Here is a 19,290-nt window from a genome sequence, read left to right on the forward strand (position 1 = left end):
TAGTGAGGTCCTCGCTGATTGTTATACATTTTCCCCTTTCCTTTGCATTTGTTCCAGCCCACCATGACCTCTTCTTCCATTCATAACTGATTCATGTCCCTGCAAAATGTAACACACCAAACATCTTTACTTTACTGATTTGCCAGGACCCTCCGCATTCTGTGCCTCCTTTAATAATGACCATGTGCTTCCATATAATAATAATAATAATAATAATATCTCCTGTGCTTTCTTATATTAACCCCTTAACGTCCAATGATGGACACAGTTCATCATTGGACGTCTCCTCCTGTTTAGTGCGGGCACCGGCGAAGAGCCCGCACCTTTTCCGGCGCATGACAGCTGATCTGATCAGCTGACATGTGCCCAGAACAGCCGCGGGTGGAATCGCGATATGTTTTTAAAAATATTTAAAAAATAAAAAATATATAAAAGTTCAAATCACCCCCCTTTTGCCCCATTCAAAATAAAACACTAAAAAAAAAAAAATCAAGTATACACATATTTGGCATCGCTGCGTTTAGAATCGTCCCATCTATCAATATAAACCAATAATTAATCCAATCGGCAAACGGCGTAGCGAGAAAAAAAATCAAAACACTAGAATTACATTTTTTGGGTTGCTGCAACATTGCAATAAAATGCAATAACTGGTGACCAAAAGAACGTATTCACACCAAAATGGTATCAATAAAAACGTCAGATCGGTGCGCAAAAAATAAGCCCTCACCCGGCCCCAGATCCCCCCAAAAATGGAGATGCTACGGGTGTCGGAAAATGGCAACCTTTTTTTTTTTTTTTTACAAAAATTGAAATTTTTTTTCACCACTTAGATAAAAAAAAAAAAAAACCTAGACATGTTTTGTGTCTATGAACTCGTACTGACCTGGAGAATCATAATGGCAGGTCAGTTTTAGCATTTAGTGAACCTAGCAAGAAAGCCTAACAAAAAACAAGTGTGGGATTGCACTTTTTTTGCAATTTCACTGCAGTTGGAATTTATTTCCCATTTTCTGTTACATGACATGGTAAAACCAATGGTGTCGTTCAAAAGTACAACTCGTCCTGCAAACAAACAAGCCCTCACATGTCCATTTTGACCAAAAAATCTAAAAGTTATGGCTCTGGGAAGAAGGGGAGCAAAAAATGAAAATGCAAAACCAAAAATACCCCTGGTCGTTAAGGGGTTAATAATTATTCTGACTCATGGGTATGTAGAACGCAGTGGTGCCTGGATAGACCTATTCTTTTGGGCGCTTCCGTATTGACCTGTACTCACGTTCATACCGATTTATCAGATAGCTTAACTCAGCCACGTTCTCATGTAAGAAGACTCCAGGAAAAGAGGGTTGCTTTAACTGAAATTCTTGTATTATGATGAAAGTAGCAGGTAAAAAGGAATATTCAACAGAGGACATGTAGAAGATGCATACAGATATGGGGATGATGACAAAATGGAGAATAAGGGCGTGAACAAACATACATCACAGGACTACAGTGAGAGAGTTGGGACAAAATACAGGGAAAAGCAAACTTCTGCCTAGAAAGAAGGATAGAACACAAGCAATGCAAACATTGAATGATTTCCCAAGTCGTGGGACATGACACTCCCCGTCTGAAATCCTTGGATTTCACGATGTCCGAAATTCTTCGAAGTCGTTCGAACCTGAAAAACAAGAAGAAAGAAAACATGCATGCAATAATAAACAAACATTTTTAAGTCCAACTCGTTGTTGTTGACCCGTAGATCACACCGAAAGATAAGTTCAAATATATTAAACCCATCTTCAGATTGGGGAAGCCGCAACATGCCAACTCTTCCACCAACCCAGAATCCAATGGGAATGTTAACAGTTCAATAAACTGGAGAATGAAGAGGGATGCTCCCCGCCGTGAGCAACGTCCAGGAGCATGTTCAGTTCATGTGATGTCCTCCTTTCGTTGAAGCAGCACGAGTTCAGTGACCGGGCGGAAGAAGGTTCGGGTAGAGCCCCCTTTTGTCACCTTAACTTCTACCTTACGAGTCTTTCCGTCCTCACTGGGTAAGACCTTGGTAATAAGTCCCATTGGCCAGTCATTACGATGAGCCTCTTTGTCCTTTAAGAGAACAAGGTCTCCTTCTTGGAGATTGGGACTGGGCGTCTGCCATTTGTGACGATTTTGAAACAAGTGTAAATATTTGGTCTTCCATCGATGCCAAAACACGTTAGCCAGGTGTTGTACTTGCCTCCACTGACGTCTGTAAATGTCCTTGTTATCGAAGTTCCCAGGCGGAACTGTAGCAGCTCCAATCTTCTGTGTGAGAAGTGTGGCTGGAGAAACATCAGAACCCAAGTTGAGGTCCTTTAGGTTTGTGGCATGGTCCTCAGATGGAAACGCATTCATTACCTCTTGACTGTTAGAGATAATCTTGTGGAGTCTGAGGTTTGATGTGGATAGCATTTCCTGTGTCCTGGAGAGTAGGTCAATTGCATCTTCGCTTGTGGGCAAGGACTTGAGCCCATCGTCCACGTAGAAGTTCTTCTCTACAAATTGCCGAGCATCGGAACCGTACTCTCTCTCACCTTCCTGGGCTGTCCGTCTCAGTCCATAGATCGCCACAGCAGGTGAGGGACTGTTGCCGAAGACATGGACCTTCATCCGGTAGTCTAGGACCTGATTGTTGACATTGTTGTCTTTGTGCCATAGGAACCTAAGATAGTTTATGTTGTCTTCTTTCACAATGAAGCAATGAAACATCTGCTGAATGTCAGCCATTATGGCAACAGGTTCTTGTCTGAAGCGGATCAATACTCCAAGGAGGCTGTTGTTCAGGTTGGGCCCAGTTAGGAGCAGGTTATTGAGAGAGAGACCTTCAAACTGAGCACTGGAGTCAAACACCACTCTGATCTGATTAGGCTTGCGAGGGTGATAGACACCAAAGGATGGAAGATACCAACATTCTTCTCCCTCCCTCAGTGGCGGTGCAGGTTCAGCATGATCTCTATCAAAGATGTTCTGCATAAAGTCAATGAAATGCTTCTCCATCTCTGGTTTCCTCTTTAGGGTACGCTTTAAGGATGAGAACCTTGCAGTTGCTTGCTGCAGGTTGTTCGGTAACCTCACTCTTGGGAAACGAAAGGGTAAAGGAGCTACCCAACTGTTGGAGTCATCTTGAGCAAATTCTTTATCCATAACCTTTATGAATTCTTTATCTTCCCTTGTGGGTGCCAACTTGTTGTCATTACTTGTGGAATCAAACACTGATGACCTGAGGCTTTCTTCCCAGGACTGGAGTGTGTTCATGTTGTTGAAGGATTCCTGTTGCCACTTGGTGTTGCTCACTTTCTCTTTCACCCAGTAGTGATGTGGGCATGGTTGGAAATGAGTGCTGCGACCATTTGACAAGATGTGTGTTTTGTAAGAGGAGATGTTGTTAGGTCTCTTCATCTTATGTATGCAAACATTGCCTATGATTACCCAGCCTAGATCTAAGCGTTGGGCAAATGGTGCATCGTGTGGTCCGTTAATTTGCTGACGCACCTTGTGCAGCCGGAGAATGTCTCTGCCAAGTAGAATCAGGATATCTGCACTGTTGTTGAGGGCTGGTATCTTGTTTGCTATCCCCTTGAGATGTTGGTGATGAAGAGCAGCCTCTGGCGTTGGGATCTCTTCTCGATTGGATGGAATCTGGTTGCACTCGACCAGTGTAGGTAACGGTATCTCGACGGTGTTCTCGAGAGATGTCGCTGTAAGACCACTGGCCCTTCTCCCATAAACCTCTGTAACACCACTGCAGGTACCTAAGGTGTAAGGGTAAGCATTTCCCTTTAAGTTAAACATATCAAAGAGTTCTGACCTTGCAAGTGATCGGTTGCTCTGATCATCCAGAAGGACGTACACCTTCACGGCTTTCTCTGGGTGACCGTTGGGATACACGTTCACCAGGCAAATCTTCGCACAGGACTTGTCCCAGAGGTCTTCTCCGCAGACTTCTGTGCATGAAGAAGATATTGTGGTATGGCTTGCAGTTTGAGCTGCGTCCTCCCCGCCATGGCTCATGGTGGGGGAAGGAGTAAGTGTAGATTCAGGACGGAATGGGTGGAGCGCTTGTACGTGGTCCTCACTGTCACACTCCATGCACTTAATTGTAGCTTTACAGTCTTTAGCAAGGTGTTCAGTAGAAGCACAACATCTGTAGCATACCCCGAACTTCTTTAGAAGCTCCTTGCGTTCTTGGAGCGGTTTCTTCCTGAAGCCGATGCACTTTTTTAAGGGATGTGGCTTCTTGTGGATGGGACATTCACGATTTGGGTTCTCTATCTTTTCACCCTTGTTACTCTTGCCTGGGGCTGATGTTGGTAAGGGAAGAATATCCGTCTTCTTCACTGACACTGGACCCCTGCGGTTTCTGTCGTTCGAGCGTGCGCTGACATATTTAGAAGGAGGTGAAGCTGGGCCACTGGATTCCTGGTAGGAAAAGCTTGGGTCGTTCTTGCGCTCTGCCACGTCTTTTATAAACTCACAGAAGTAGGAGAATGGAGGAAATGACACTTGATGGTCTTTCTTGTATTTTGACCCTAGTGTAGTCCACTTTTCTTGCACGTTGTACGGTAGCTTGGAGATAATGGGATTTACTCCACGAGCAGTGTCCAGGTAGCTGAGGCCAGGTAGGTGGGTGTCTGCCTTGGCCAGCTGGAGCTCTAACAGCAAGTCACTGAGCTCTAGGAACTTTGAACTGTCCTTGCTTGACATCTTTGGAAAACTCTGTAGACGCTTGAACAGTGCATCCTCTGTGGCTTCTGGACTGCCAAAGTTTTTCTCTAGTCTTTCCCATGCAGCCATGAGACCAGCCATTGGATTACTGGTATGTACAGACCTGAGTCTCTTGACACGCTCTGTGGATTGTGGTCCTAGCCATCTGATTAGCAGGTCCAGCTCTTCGGCAGCAGTGATGCCAAGGTCACTAGTTACAGTTCTAAAGGCATTTTTCCAACCTCTGTAATTTTCAGAAAAAAACGAAAATTTTCCAGCTTGCTCTTGATAAAATGCAAAATTTAATCCAATAAATTAAAATGACAGTACAGGCTCCATGGACCCACCATAACCCCCAAAGGGTGAGCGACGCGTTTCGACTGACAAGCAGTCTTTATCCAAGCTAATTTTCCCTATACAGACACCGTTATTTAAGGACCTGACAACCAATGAGGATGCCGTGTGAAAATCACATGGCAAGATCAATCAACAGGTCCTAAGGAAATATGTGTCATAGAAGCACAACTACAACAATTTAAAATACAAAAATTGCAAAAAATTTGACATATATGTGCAAAAATAAACATAAGAAATAATATACAAATATACAAAACGAAACATAATCCAAACTATATGATATATATACAAAATTAGAAAAAGACGGACATCAATAATGGAACATAATCTCATTTCTGCGGTTGAGTCCGTCAGGGAATCTTGTGCCCAGCATGAAGATCCAATACGCCTCCCGGGTGAGTAACGTTCTATGTAAGTCACCTCCGCGATGAGATCTATTCACTCTTTCAATGCCAGAGACTCTAAAGGATGAAATATCCCGTGAATGATGATCTATAAAATGCTTAGCTGCAGAAGAGATATTACGAGTAAAATTTCTTTCATTAGAGATATCGTGCAAATGCTCTGAAATCCGATTTTTTAGCTTGCGAATAGTACAACCAACATAAGACTTATTACAAGCAACACAATCAATTTTATATATTACATACCGGGTATTACAGTTGATAAATTTATTTATATGAAAAACGCTAGAACCCGTATGATCAGTAAAGGATTTGGTAGTGATTACATGTTTGCAGGTGGAACAATTGCGGACATTGCATTTATAGCTACCCTTACAATTTAACCATGTAGGTTGCGGTTTCTCAGAAATAAACAAACTAGGTGATAAAATGTTCCCAAGGGTGGGTGCTCTCCTAGCTACAACATTGCATCCACCTTGTAAAATTTTAAATAAAATTGGATCTTCATATAGAATTGGAATGAATTTGTTAATAAGAGCTTTAATGTTGTAAAATTGTGGACTATATTGTAAACAAACAAATGGTTTATCACTCCTTTGATTATTGACCAATTTAGAACTAGATGAAATATTTTTATTTGAATTAGTATTTTTTGTTTTTTTGGAGCCTGTACTGTCATTTTAATTTATTGGATTAAATTTTGCATTTTATCAAGAGCAAGCTGGAAAATTTTCGTTTTTTTCTATTTATCTACGCTCCATTGGGACTGCTTCCGTGCTTCTCTCCAGGATCAGTGGGCTGGCTCCTCAACTTTTTCTTTTCATGTGATGCCAATTGCCGTGCACCTGATCCAGACTATTTGGCTTTCCATTGTTGGACTCACCACCCCACAATTCTACGAGGGTAACGTACATCCTTGAACTTCATTCACCGTTGTTTTGTTTTTCTCATCATTTTTATAATCATTATTTTTTCAAATCTCTGTAATATGACGGAAAATATAAGGAATCGTGCTCAAAAGGCTGCACAAGTATTTTCTGATGTGCCACACTCCAATAATGACTCTGCTGATGTTACAGACATTTTTACTCGGTTACAAAAATCCATGATTCAAGAAACTAAGGTTTGGTGGGATTTAACTACGTTGCAAAATTATGTCTCAAAGGACATGATTCCTAGAGGCTTACGAATAAAGAAAAAATCCACCACAAACTTTAGTGAAACTTTTTCAAGTGATTGGAATCTAATTCTAAGCACATGTTCACTCAACTTAATGCGTTTGATTATCAAGCATGAAGAGTTGAAGTTATCTGATATACAAAAAGACATTGATAGTGCTAAAATGGAACTTAACTCATTTAATATTGTATTGGATGAAAACATTTGTTTCAAAAAAATCCAAGATGAATTAGTCAAACTTGAAGACGATATCATGCTTAGAAAAAAGCGAAAATTTCAACGGGATTTGGAAGATTATACATTGAATAAAGTCTATGAATGGGATTCCTTTTCCAGAACTCCTAAATCTATTTTGAGACAAAGCAATTATAAAAGGAGGTATTCTAGGAGAAATGTCAGTTTCAGTTCCCATGAAGGAGATTCTGGCGATAATGGTTTTAATGTGTCAGATGTGTCTCTAAATGATTCTGCTGTATGCAATGCCACTAAAAATAAGATCATTACAAAAAACGCAAAAGGCGTGGCGGCCGGAAACATAGAAGGCAGTTCTGGCATGCAAACACGCCAAAAGAAATTCACACCGAAGTAAATTCCTTGAATGTACTAAATCTTTCTTCCCGTGATTTTTCGGATGAGCAGTTAAAATTGTTGTCTTACGGACTTAATTTTGTTCCAGATCATAATTTTAATTTATTTTCAACTTTATTAGACATCAATAAATTCGTCCGGAATCTTACGGTAAAAAAACACTTTTGGGCTGACAATCCAGATATTTGTGATAACCAGGATTGTATTGTAAAAAATGAATTTCATTCTCTTGATTTTCAGGAACAACGGACTTTATTAACATTGCAGGAATTGCAGGATCGTGATATCAGCTCCAATCCTCTTATTAATCAATCCAATCATTTGAAACTAAAAAATCCCTTTTTTTACCCGATTCAATCTAGGGCTGATTGCATGAATCGCTTTCAAGAGGTTCTTGAACGGGAACTTAAACAACTGAAACATGGAGAACCGGCATTTAGTACATCCAATCTGACATCAAAACAAAGATGTATCATTAAACAGATACAGGACATGAAAGACATTACCATAAAAATGAGTGATAAAGGAGGAGTGGTAGTTATTATGGACTCTTCTGAATATGAACGTGCCATTATGGACTTACTATCAGACACTACCACCTATAGTAAATTAAAATCTGATCCCACAATTAATTTTAAAAAGAAAATGGATGACATAATACAGGATGGTTTATCTCTTGGTGTTATATCTAGAAAACAGGCGGATTTTTTAACAATTTTATGCCCTGTAACTCCAATAATGCACGGTTTGCCCAAAATTCATAAACATCAAGATTTTCCCCCAATGCGTCCGATAATTTCCAGTATAGGATCCATAAATGAACGCATGGGTCAGTGGTTAGATTCTCTACTACAACCACTAGTTCTAAGACTACCAGGGCACATCAGAGATACCGGTGACATAATTGACATCATGTCTCATAAAACTTGGCTATCTGATTTTTCATGGCTTAGCTGCGACGTAGTTTCTTTATATACGTGCATCCCACATAATTTAGCACTTCAAGCGTTGGAATTTCATTTAAATTCATACAGTTATTATTCACAGGATTTAATTCAATATATGTTGCAGGTGACATTTTTTCTGTTAACTCACAACTTTTTTTCGTTTAATTCTGTTTATTATTTGCAGTGTGCCGGAGTCGCAATGGGGGCTAAGTTTTCACCTTCTTTGGCAAATTTGGTTATGGCGTATTGGGAACATCATTTTTTATTTTCCCATTCTAATCATTTTTCTTCCCATATATTCTGGTATGGCAGATACATCGACGATACACTCATAATTTGGAGGGGCGATGTATCTGTCATACCAGAATTTATCTCATATATCAATAATAATGAGTTCAATATTAAATTTACTTTTGTTCATGATTTATTTAAAATTTCATTTCTTGATCTAGAACTCACGGGAGTGGCGAATGAATTGATTTCTACCCAGACTTATTTCAAACCATTGGCAGGGAATTCTATATTGCACGCCAAAAGTAGCCATCCCAAACATACTGTTCGATCGGTTCCGGTTGGTGAGTTCATCAGATTAAAGAGGAATAGTAACAATAACAGTTTTTTCAAACAGGACATTGCCAGGTCTTGCGCTAAATTCAACAAAAGAGGTTATCCCAATTGGATGCTCAACAGAGCTTTCAACATTGCATCTCCCATTATTCATTCGAATTCTGATAGCATTGATAGCTCGGGAAAAACAAAAAATACTAATTCAAATAAAAATATTTCATCTAGTTCTAAATTGGTCAATAATCAAAGGAGTGATAAACCATTTGTTTGTTTACAATATAGTCCACAATTTTACAACATTAAAGCTCTTATTAACAAATTCATTCCAATTCTATATGAAGATCCAATTTTATTTAAAATTTTACAAGGTGGATGCAATGTTGTAGCTAGGAGAGCACCCACCCTTGGGAACATTTTATCACCTAGTTTGTTTATTTCTGAGAAACCGCAACCTACATGGTTAAATTGTAAGGGTAGCTATAAATGCAATGTCCGCAATTGTTCCACCTGCAAACATGTAATCACTACCAAATCCTTTACTGATCATACGGGTTCTAGCGTTTTTCATATAAATAAATTTATCAACTGTAATACCCGGTATGTAATATATAAAATTGATTGTGTTGCTTGTAATAAGTCTTATGTTGGTTGTACTATTCGCAAGCTAAAAAATCGGATTTCAGAGCATTTGCACGATATCTCTAATGAAAGAAATTTTACTCGTAATATCTCTTCTGCAGCTAAGCATTTTATAGATCATCATTCACGGGATATTTCATCCTTTAGAGTCTCTGGCATTGAAAGAGTGAATAGATCTCATCGCGGAGGTGACTTACATAGAACGTTACTCACCCGGGAGGCGTATTGGATCTTCATGCTGGGCACAAGATTCCCTGACGGACTCAACCGCAGAAATGAGATTATGTTCCATTATTGATGTCCGTCTTTTTCTAATTTTGTATATATATCATATAGTTTGGATTATGTTTCGTTTTGTATATTTGTATATTATTTCTTATGTTTATTTTTGCACATATATGTCAAATTTTTTGCAATTTTTGTATTTTAAATTGTTGTAGTTGTGCTTCTATGACACATATTTCCTTAGGACCTGTTGATTGATCTTGCCATGTGATTTTCACACGGCATCCTCATTGGTTGTCAGGTCCTTAAATAACGGTGTCTGTATAGGGAAAATTAGCTTGGATAAAGACTGCTTGTCAGTCGAAACGCGTCGCTCACCCTTTGGGGGTTATGGTGGGTCCATGGAGCCTGTACTGTCATTTTAATTTATTGGATTAAATTTTGCATTTTATCAAGAGCAAGCTGGAAAATTTTCGTTTTTTTCTATTTATCTACGCTCCATTGGGACTGCTTCCGTGCTTCTCTCCAGGATCAGTGGGCTGGCTCCTCAACTTTTTCTTTTCTGTAATTTTCAGGTTGGTCGTCAAACCTTGTGAGACCGGTTTTAGTAAGTTCGCGGCGAATCATGTACCTTGCGAAGTCGGACATGTCTGTTCTTTCTGACTTAGGATGCACGAATGTGGGCTGAGCGGTGTTGTACATAGGAGTGGAGACGTCTTGGCCTTGAAACGTGGGTAAGTATGGAGTGGCATATGCATTTAGTCCAGCAACCGGTTTGGTGGGTATAGTCTCTGCTACATGCGGAGCTGGCACTGTGCGGTTGTCGAGAGTATAATGACCTGCCGGTATATTGGGTTGCGTGTAGATAATAGCCTGTGGAGTTTGATGAGATGCATGGTCTTGGCGCATACTGGAATACGAAGGAAGTTCAAGTTTGGGAGCATTGTACTGACCTTGAGTGTAGGGTTCTGTAAGTGGATCGGCATCCTGGTGTCCTGGAGAAGCATGAACGCCATCAGGAGTGTTAGTGATGATCTGCGGTTCGCCATTTTGGCTTAGCACGTAGTCTCTTGTGCGTTCAATAGGGTCCTCCGCCTCCACTTCACACAAACTGATGCTGTCTCTTTGACTCCCACTGATAGCTCGCTCCAGGATCCTTAACTCCGCCATGGCTGTTGCGTGCTCACATTCCTTCTCCAGAGCTTCCTTGCGTGCTGCTTCCGCATCCATTTCTGCTCTCTTTTGTGCTGTGGCTGCATCCATTTCTGCTCTCTTTTGTGCTGTGGCTGCGTCCATATCTGCTCTCCTTTGCGCAAAGGCTGCTTGTATCTTAGACGTTTCTGCTTTAGCACGTGCCCTTATAAGCTGCTGGCTGAGAGTGGAATATTTTGATGAACTTGACCTAGATGAGCGTTTTGAGTGCTTAGACGATTTGGATGAGCGAGATGATGCATCTGGTGTCCGTGCAATTTTAGCTTCTATCTTTGTCTTAATGTCGCGTACGGTGTAGTCTCTTTCAGAATTAAGCTGCTGGAAACTTTGCAATTCTTTTAAAGTCTCTGGCAGATTCAGTTTCTTCAGGAGAATAATGTATTGGTCAGTCTTCTCCATATACCTTTGGTATGCTGTGCATAATTGTTCTAGGGCTCCCTCAAGTGGTAACTCATGAGAAGCAGGCCTTGATACAGTGTCTATGTGACTCAGCACTTTCTCCCATAGTGAAGACACATCACTATATACAACACGTTTTGCAGTCTCTAAATTCTCCATGACTTTCCATGTAGGTTTGACTGTACGTTTTCCCCTTTCACTAGCTGGTGGATGAGGATCTGGGTCTCTTTCCTGTGTTTGTAAGTCTGGTAGGGACATTGTATACCTCGCTTCAGACATGATTTGTTTGCAGGCAGGAAGAGTGGATGATGAGGGTTATACTTCTCACTGTTTATCTGCAGTGTGTGCTTCTATGCACGCTGGGGTCTGGCTGGGAACTGGGTTACTGTGTATCTGGGAAATGTCCTTTTCCACTGAGGTTCAGCACAGACCTTGAGTTACTGTCTCTGAAGGCAGGATATTCCTTTTTACTATTCTGACTCATGGGTATGTAGAACGCAGTGGTGCCTGGATAGACCTATTCTTTTGGGCGCTTCCGTATTGACCTGTACTCACGTTCATACCGATTTATCAGATAGCTTAACTCAGCCACGTTCTCATGTAAGAAGACTCCAGGAAAAGAGGGTTGCTTTAACTGAAATTCTTGTATTATGATGAAAGTAGCAGGTAAAAAGGAATATTCAACAGAGGACATGTAGAAGATGCATACAGATATGGGGATGATGACAAAATGGAGAATAAGGGCGTGAACAAACATACATCACAGGACTACAGTGAGAGAGTTGGGACAAAATACAGGGAAAAGCAAACTTCTGCCTAGAAAGAAGGATAGAACACAAGCAATGCAAACATTGAATGATTTCCCAAGTCGTGGGACATGACAATAATAATAATGATTTCTAGCTTCCCCATAATAATGATCCCCCCATTGTGCCTCCTTATAATAATGGCTCTTTATTGTTATAATGCTCCTGAGCAGAAGCATACATGGAAATAACAAACGCCCCATAGAAAAAGTCCTATCACATCACAGTCAAAGAGCAGATCTCCCAACATTTTAGGAAATGGAGAACGAAATGTATTGTAGCACTAAGACAATAATTTTGCAGCTAATGAAACCCCTCACTATGATACCACTCTCCATAGAGTATTATGCCCCTACAAAGTATGATGACCCCACAGCACCCCACACAGTAAGATTGTCACCACAGCCTCCCATATGGTATGGCATCCACCACAGCCCCCAATATACAGTATGAGAGGCACCACAGACCCACACACAGTATGATGTCCACCACAGGCCTCTATATAAATTGTGATGTCCACCAAAGCCCCATATATTATATGAGGACCCCACAACCTCCATACAATATGATGTCCTCCATAACCATCCCATACAGTATGATAGTCACCAACAACCCCCAACATAGTATAACATAACCCATAGACCTCCCGACAGTATAATGTCCACCACAGCCACACCACACAGTAAGATAGCCACCCGACATAATATGATAGATCCCCCATACACTATGAAGATCCCCCAAAGCCCCAATACTGTATGATGACCTCCCACACAGTCCCGTATATAGTTAGATGGTCCACATCACAGCCCCCAGGGACACCTGCAAATTTGTGCTCCATCACAACTGTTAACAAACAGTATGGGCGTTTTCAGGATGCAGATTCCGATAATAATGTAGCAGAAAAGGCGGCCCATGACCAGACAGGCCCTTCTGGCATTTGCCAGAATTGCCAGATGGCCAGTCCAGCCCTGAGCTGCAGCTTTGTCTCTCCGGATAGGAGGAGTGTAGTGACGTTGTAGCTGGCCAGTATAGTTGCTCTGCGGACCTAAATTCTGTGCTCCCTGATGCTAAAAGCAAAAGTGAGCTTTGCCTCTGCAGCATGGTAGGAGCATAATTGCACTAAAGATGGCCGGGATTAGGAGCTAACAGTATCCAGGTTTTTGGTCAGCTTCAGAGTAGTGCTTACAAGCTGAATGTATAAGAGCTTGTAAACACTGCGCTCCTTGCCTAGGAAACCACCATCGTTAATAGACTATGGGCAGCAAACAATAACATAAAAAATTCCTAATACTTTTTTTTTTATCTTGTTTTATTGAACTGCCAGCTGAAGAGTATACAACAAATCAAATACAGAAAGATACTTTATGGATTCATGGTGTACACTCTTGTATATTCAACACATACAGGACACCTCAATTCAATATAAAACCATAAATAAACACTGTAATATCTAAATAAATACAAAATCAATATTGTAATATCTATATATCCCCAGCTCCAGACCCAACTTTTCTCCAGCATCAGGGATCACAACATTGAAAACATATCAGTACAGATAACTCTACCAAGGTCAGAAGGCAGGTGGGACCTGAGGGTGATAGAATAGGAGGTCCTAGATCAGGGACGTCAAACTCTAATACACAAAGGGTCCAAATTAAAAGCCTGGACAAAGTTGTGGGCCAAACTCGATATTTATTAAAAAAAAAATATCTACAATTGAGGAAGTTTTTCCCTATCAAGTATAACGATTAACTTTTTCATATGGAAAAACTTAATGGGGTTGTCCCAAGAACAAAGCACATTTTAATTACCGTAATAGATTTAGAATAAAATATAGGAATAATATAAAATCTAAGAGCAGTAAAAAGCATATGGTCTAATTTAAATATATAATAACAAAGGATAAAAAACCTTGAATAATACAGATAATAAAGTATGATGAGAAAAAAAGTGCCCATAAACACAGTAAGATACCCCTACAGTAAATTCCTCCACATGCACGCTATGATGACCCTACTGTACTACCACTCCCTCAATGCCCTCGACAAAGAATGGTGAACCCCATCACAGTATGATTCTCCAACTATAATGCCCACACAGCCCTCTATACAGTATAATGTGCACAAAATGCTCCATACAGTATGATGGGCCCCCCATAGTCCTCCATACAGTATGATGGGGCCTTGCCTTTCATACAGTATAATGACCCCCACAAAGTGCTCCAAAAAGTATAATGGGCCTTGCATTGCCTTCCATACAGTATAACTGGCCCACACAATGCTCCATAAGTTATAATGGGCCTTACGTAGAACTCCATACAGTATAATGACCCCACATAGTGCTCCATACACTATAATGGCCCCACATAGTGCTCCATACAGTATAATGGCCACACATAGTGCTCTATACAGTATAATGCACCCCATATAGTGCTCCATATAGTATGGTATAATAGGCCCCACATTTTAAAAAATACTCACCTCTGTCTGTTCCCCCTCTGTTCTGGTCTTTTCATCGTGTTTTCAGATCCTCGGCACAGTGGGCGCGTTGTAATGACGTCATCGTGTGCACTGTGCTGAGACGTCAGACACAGAGGGGTCGTCAGCTGACGTTCCTTTTTCAATCATTGCTTTCTACTGTATTGGCATTAGATGCCAATATAGTTGAAAGTGCGATGCCAGGACTGGATACAAAATATAATACAAATACACAGAGGGGACCTGCCTGGCTTCGCGGACCAAATATAATTGGGGGACTCGCCCGGTGTCTTGGGCAAATATACTCACCCTGCGTTACAGATTTGGCCGCTAGAGTTTGACAAATGTGTCCTAGGAGATGCATGTAACATGTCAATTGTGAGGTTGCATTTTTTTCCAATATTCACAGAGGGCAGAATCTTGTGACTAAAAATCAGTTCCATTTACAGCGTGTGAAATAAGTATTGAACACGCCACCAATTTTCTAAGTAAATATATTTGTATATTGACATTAAATTCTCACCAGATGTGACAACCCATCCAATCCACACAAAGAAATCTGTCCATAAATTAAGTGCAATAGTGAGAAATGACCCATGGAAAAAGTATTGAACACAAGAAGAACGAGACACAAAAAGTGATGGAAACTCATGTCACAAGCTGAAATCTATCAGTAATCAGAAAGCAATCTTGCCACTCAGTGAGAAATATCAGCTAGCCTATAAAAAGGAGTCTCATTACTCAGGTACCATACAAGAAACCTCTCATGATGAGTAAAACCAGTGAGCTGTCTCAAGACCTTTGCAACCTTATTGTTGCAAAACATACTCATGGTATTGGTTACAGAAGAATTTTTAAACGACTGAATATTCCAGTAAGCACTGTTAGGGCCATAATTCAGAAGTGAAAAAAACCATGATTCCACCATGAATAGTCCACGACTAGGTGCTACCTGCAAGATTTCAGACAGAGGCGTAAAAAGAATAATCAGAAGAGTTGTCCAAGACCTGGAATTTTTTCAAAGAAAATTATAAGTAATGCATTTAACCTTCATGGCTTGTATGCACGCTCACCAAGCAAGACTCAATTGCTAAACAAAAAGCATGTTCAAGTGCATTTACAGTTTGCTCAACAACATTTAGAAAAGCATGATAAATGCTGTAAGAATATGTGGTCAGATGTGGCAAAAATTGACCTCTTTGGATGCCATAATACGCACCACGTTTAGAGGCCAAAAGGCACTGCATATCACCCCAAAAACACCATACCAAAATTGAAGTTTGGAGGTGGGAATATGATGGTGTGGGGGCTGTTTTTCAGCATACCGCACTGGCAAACTTTATGTAGCGTATTTTGAGGATTATGAGACGCACCCCAAATTTTGAGGAGAAAAATAAGAAAAAACTTTTAATAAAATGGTGGTGCTTCTTATAATCAATGCCTCTTATACTTACCGGGGATGGTGGCTGCTTGGAGCAGAGCCCCCGGGGTCGCTGCTGGAGATCTCATCTCCCAAGATCTCAGTGCCGAGATCTCCATCTGCGCCACCCCGGCAGCCATTTTCCCCAAGTCCACGGCATAGTAAACCATTGTAAGTGCGGGGGCTCTGGGCTTTCACAAAATGTCGGAGGAGCCCCTGCACCACTGAACACCCGCACATCCAAACACCCCCTGCGGCCTGCAGCAACGCTCCCCTCTTGCCTCCTCCAGCAGCGACCCTGGGACCCTGCTCCATTGCAGCCGGTAAGGTATATCTGCATTATAAGATGCCCCCCAAATTTTGGGGGAAAAAAAGTGCGTCTTATAATTGAAAAATACGGTAATTGAAGGAAGAATGAATGGACAAATGTACTGAGACATTCTTCAAAATTTGTAGCCATCTGAAGATGAAACAAGGGTGGACATTTCAGCAAGACAATATTCCCAAACAAAAAGCCAAGGAAACTCTCAGATGGTTTCAGAGAAAGTAAAGCTGCTGGAAAGGCCCAGCCAATCACCTGACCTAAATCTAATAGAAAATGTGTTGAAGGAACTCAAATTCAGAGTTCATAGAAGGAGCCCACGTAGCCTTCAGGATTTGGACAGAGTTTGTGTGAAAGAATGGGCCAAAATCACACCTGAGCATTGTCTGCAACTAGTTGCTCCATACAGGAGGAGTCTTGAAGCTGTCATCACCAACAAAGGCTTTTGTATGGACTATTAATTACATTTCAGTAGACGTGTTCAATACTTTTTCCGTGTTATTTTTCATTACACATAACTTAATTTATGGACATCTATGGCTGGATTTCTTTGCCTGTGTGGATTGGATGGGTTGTTACTAACATCTGATGAGAATTTCATGTGGAGAGCACCTTTAGGGTATGTGCACACGTTGCGGATTTTGCTGCGGATCCGCAGCTGTTTTGACGTTGCGGATTCGCAGCTGCTTTCCATGAGTGTACAGTGTCATGTAAACCTATGGAAAACAAAATCCGCAGTGCACATGCTGCGGTGAAAACCGCACGGAAACTTAGTGTTGTTTATTCCGCAGCATGTCAATTCTTTGTGCGGATTCTGCAGCGGTTTACACCTGCTCCATAATAGGAATCCGCAGGTGTAAAACCGCAGGTGGAATCCGCACAAAAAACGCATAAAATCCAAGGTAAATCCGCAGGTAAAATGCAGTGCTTTTTACCTGCGGATTTCTCAAAACAGTTGCGGAAAAATCTGCAGAGGTTCCATCTACGTGTGCACATACCCTCAGAAATATACTTACTTAGAAAATTGGTGACGTGTTCAATACTTACTTCACCCCTGTATGTAAATAGGATTGTCTGCAGTAAGCACATTTCTGGCCAGTCACCAAACCTTCTGTCACGTGTGCACATCCCCTAATTGTAAGCAGAACTTCCACTTGGGGGTTAATCCTTTTATAAGACAGTGTTGTCATCAAACGCTACGTAAAGCGATCGCAGCCCATCCCTTAATCCCGCTCCTGGGGCTAACATGTGGCTCGGATAGATTTTTATTAGGAACGAAATCGCTGAAATACCAGCTGTTATTAGTCCAGCTGCCCAGCTTTTGGCAGGATGTGACTATGCTGTGATATCAGTACGTGCCGGATGCTGTAACATCTGGGCGCTGGCGATCACTGACCGTGGGCACCGACCCTAAATACGGAGAAGCAGAATGGATCTAAATGCTGCAGAAATCATCACTGATGGGATCTACTGGCTAAATCTATCTATAAAAATAAAGATTATTATTATTATGTACCCGGACAGTGACCATCTCTGGGCTGGGCGCAGAATTCTAGGATGGGGAGGCGGACACCTCTAGGACTGGTGTGATGACCACCCTGTGGGCACCCAGTGACAAGCAGCAGCCCATGTGGAGGAGAGCTGGTGCCCAGGAGCCACTACCTTATAGAAGGAGATCTGGTCCAGGGATAAGGAGCCCTTGGTGTGCAGGGAGCAGCAGCTCTGCAGGACGCTACACGCCAGCAGCAGCAGCACCAGCTGTGCCCCCGGAGCTGTCCCTCTCTGTCCCCTCACAGGCGCCATGGTTTTGGAGGAAAGATCAAAGGCTGGAGATGAGCACAGGTCACGTGAGGCAGCGCTTCTCCCCCTCACCCCCTGCACACTTCCGGTCTGACAGCTGCGAGGGGAGGAGGTGTCGTTCCTCTGTGTCAGAACTGTCTGGCCTGTATATGTCATGTGTCCTCTGGGTTTACCCTGCAGTTACCATAATGGTCTAGTGACTGCTCAGGCTGCAGACAATAAAACAAAAAGACAAGCTCTTTAGGGACTGGGGGCACAGAGAGAACAATATATGGGCCCTTTGGAGCCCAACAGCTCCTAGAAATGCAAAATTCCACCTGCTTTGGGGGTAGAAATGGACCCCCTTACCTCTTGGGCCCTTGTGCGGACGATTGCACCAATGATATGTCCGCCCCTGTATTTAGGCACAAACTCAAACCATCTTATTCCACAGCGCTTTACAGACATCACTGTCCCCAATGGGGCTCACAATCTAAATAGTGAGTATATAATACTTCTACACACAGTACAAAGACCAATATTGACAATAATTCCACTATTCACCTCCACAGTATATACCAATACAGAGTAACACAACTGCACTGCAAAACTGATACTTACAAAAAATAAATAAAAATAGTTTAGTGACCATATAGAGATAAGCACCAGTCCTGTCAGCCAATATTATATGATGACTTACAGTTGAAGTCTTTTATTATGGTAGTTGTTCTCCTTTCCCATCTTTTCCTTCTGGCCTGGGCCACCATGGTGACTTCTTGACAACTTACTGTGTATCAGTGTGTAGCACAGTTGCATTTTGCTTCTCACCAATCACAAGAAATAATGCCACCCTGAGTGTCCTCTAAAAATAATAATGCCTCAAGGGTGCCCCTCCAGTAATAATGCTTCCAGGATGCCCCTCCAGTAATAATGCCTCCAGAATGCTCCTCCAGTAATAATGCCTCCAGGGTGCCCCTCCAGTAATAATGCCTCCAGGGTGCCCCTCCAGTAATAATGCCTCCAGGATGCCCCTCCAGTAATAATGCCTCCAGGGTGCCCCTCCAGTAATAATGCCTCCAGGGTGCCCCTCCAGTAATAATGCCTCCAGGATGCCCCTCCAGTAATAATGCCTCCAGGGTGCCCCTCCAGTAATAATGCCTCCAGGGTGCCCCTCCAGTAATAATGCCTCCAGGATGCCCCTCCAGTAATAATGCCTCCAGGGTGCCCCTCCAGTA

At 41.8% G+C, this 19,290-nt stretch overlaps 1 protein-coding gene across 1 annotated transcript in view; it reads right to left on the minus strand.

Annotated features, from left to right (window-relative positions):
- ERP29 (endoplasmic reticulum protein 29) overlaps nt 1-18,217 on the minus strand; it is a 59,562-nt gene extending 41,345 nt beyond the window's left edge. The window contains exon 1 of the mRNA XM_077292515.1: nt 17,939-18,217. Coding sequence (XP_077148630.1) covers nt 17,939-18,079 — 141 coding nt within the window. The 5' untranslated portion in view covers nt 18,080-18,217. The remainder of the gene's footprint in view (nt 1-17,938) is intronic.
- Between the last annotated feature and the right edge of the window lie 1,073 nt (nt 18,218-19,290).

This window comes from Ranitomeya variabilis, chromosome 1 (genome assembly GCF_051348905.1).
Source record: "Ranitomeya variabilis isolate aRanVar5 chromosome 1, aRanVar5.hap1, whole genome shotgun sequence".
NCBI classification, from domain to species: domain Eukaryota; kingdom Metazoa; phylum Chordata; class Amphibia; order Anura; family Dendrobatidae; genus Ranitomeya; species Ranitomeya variabilis.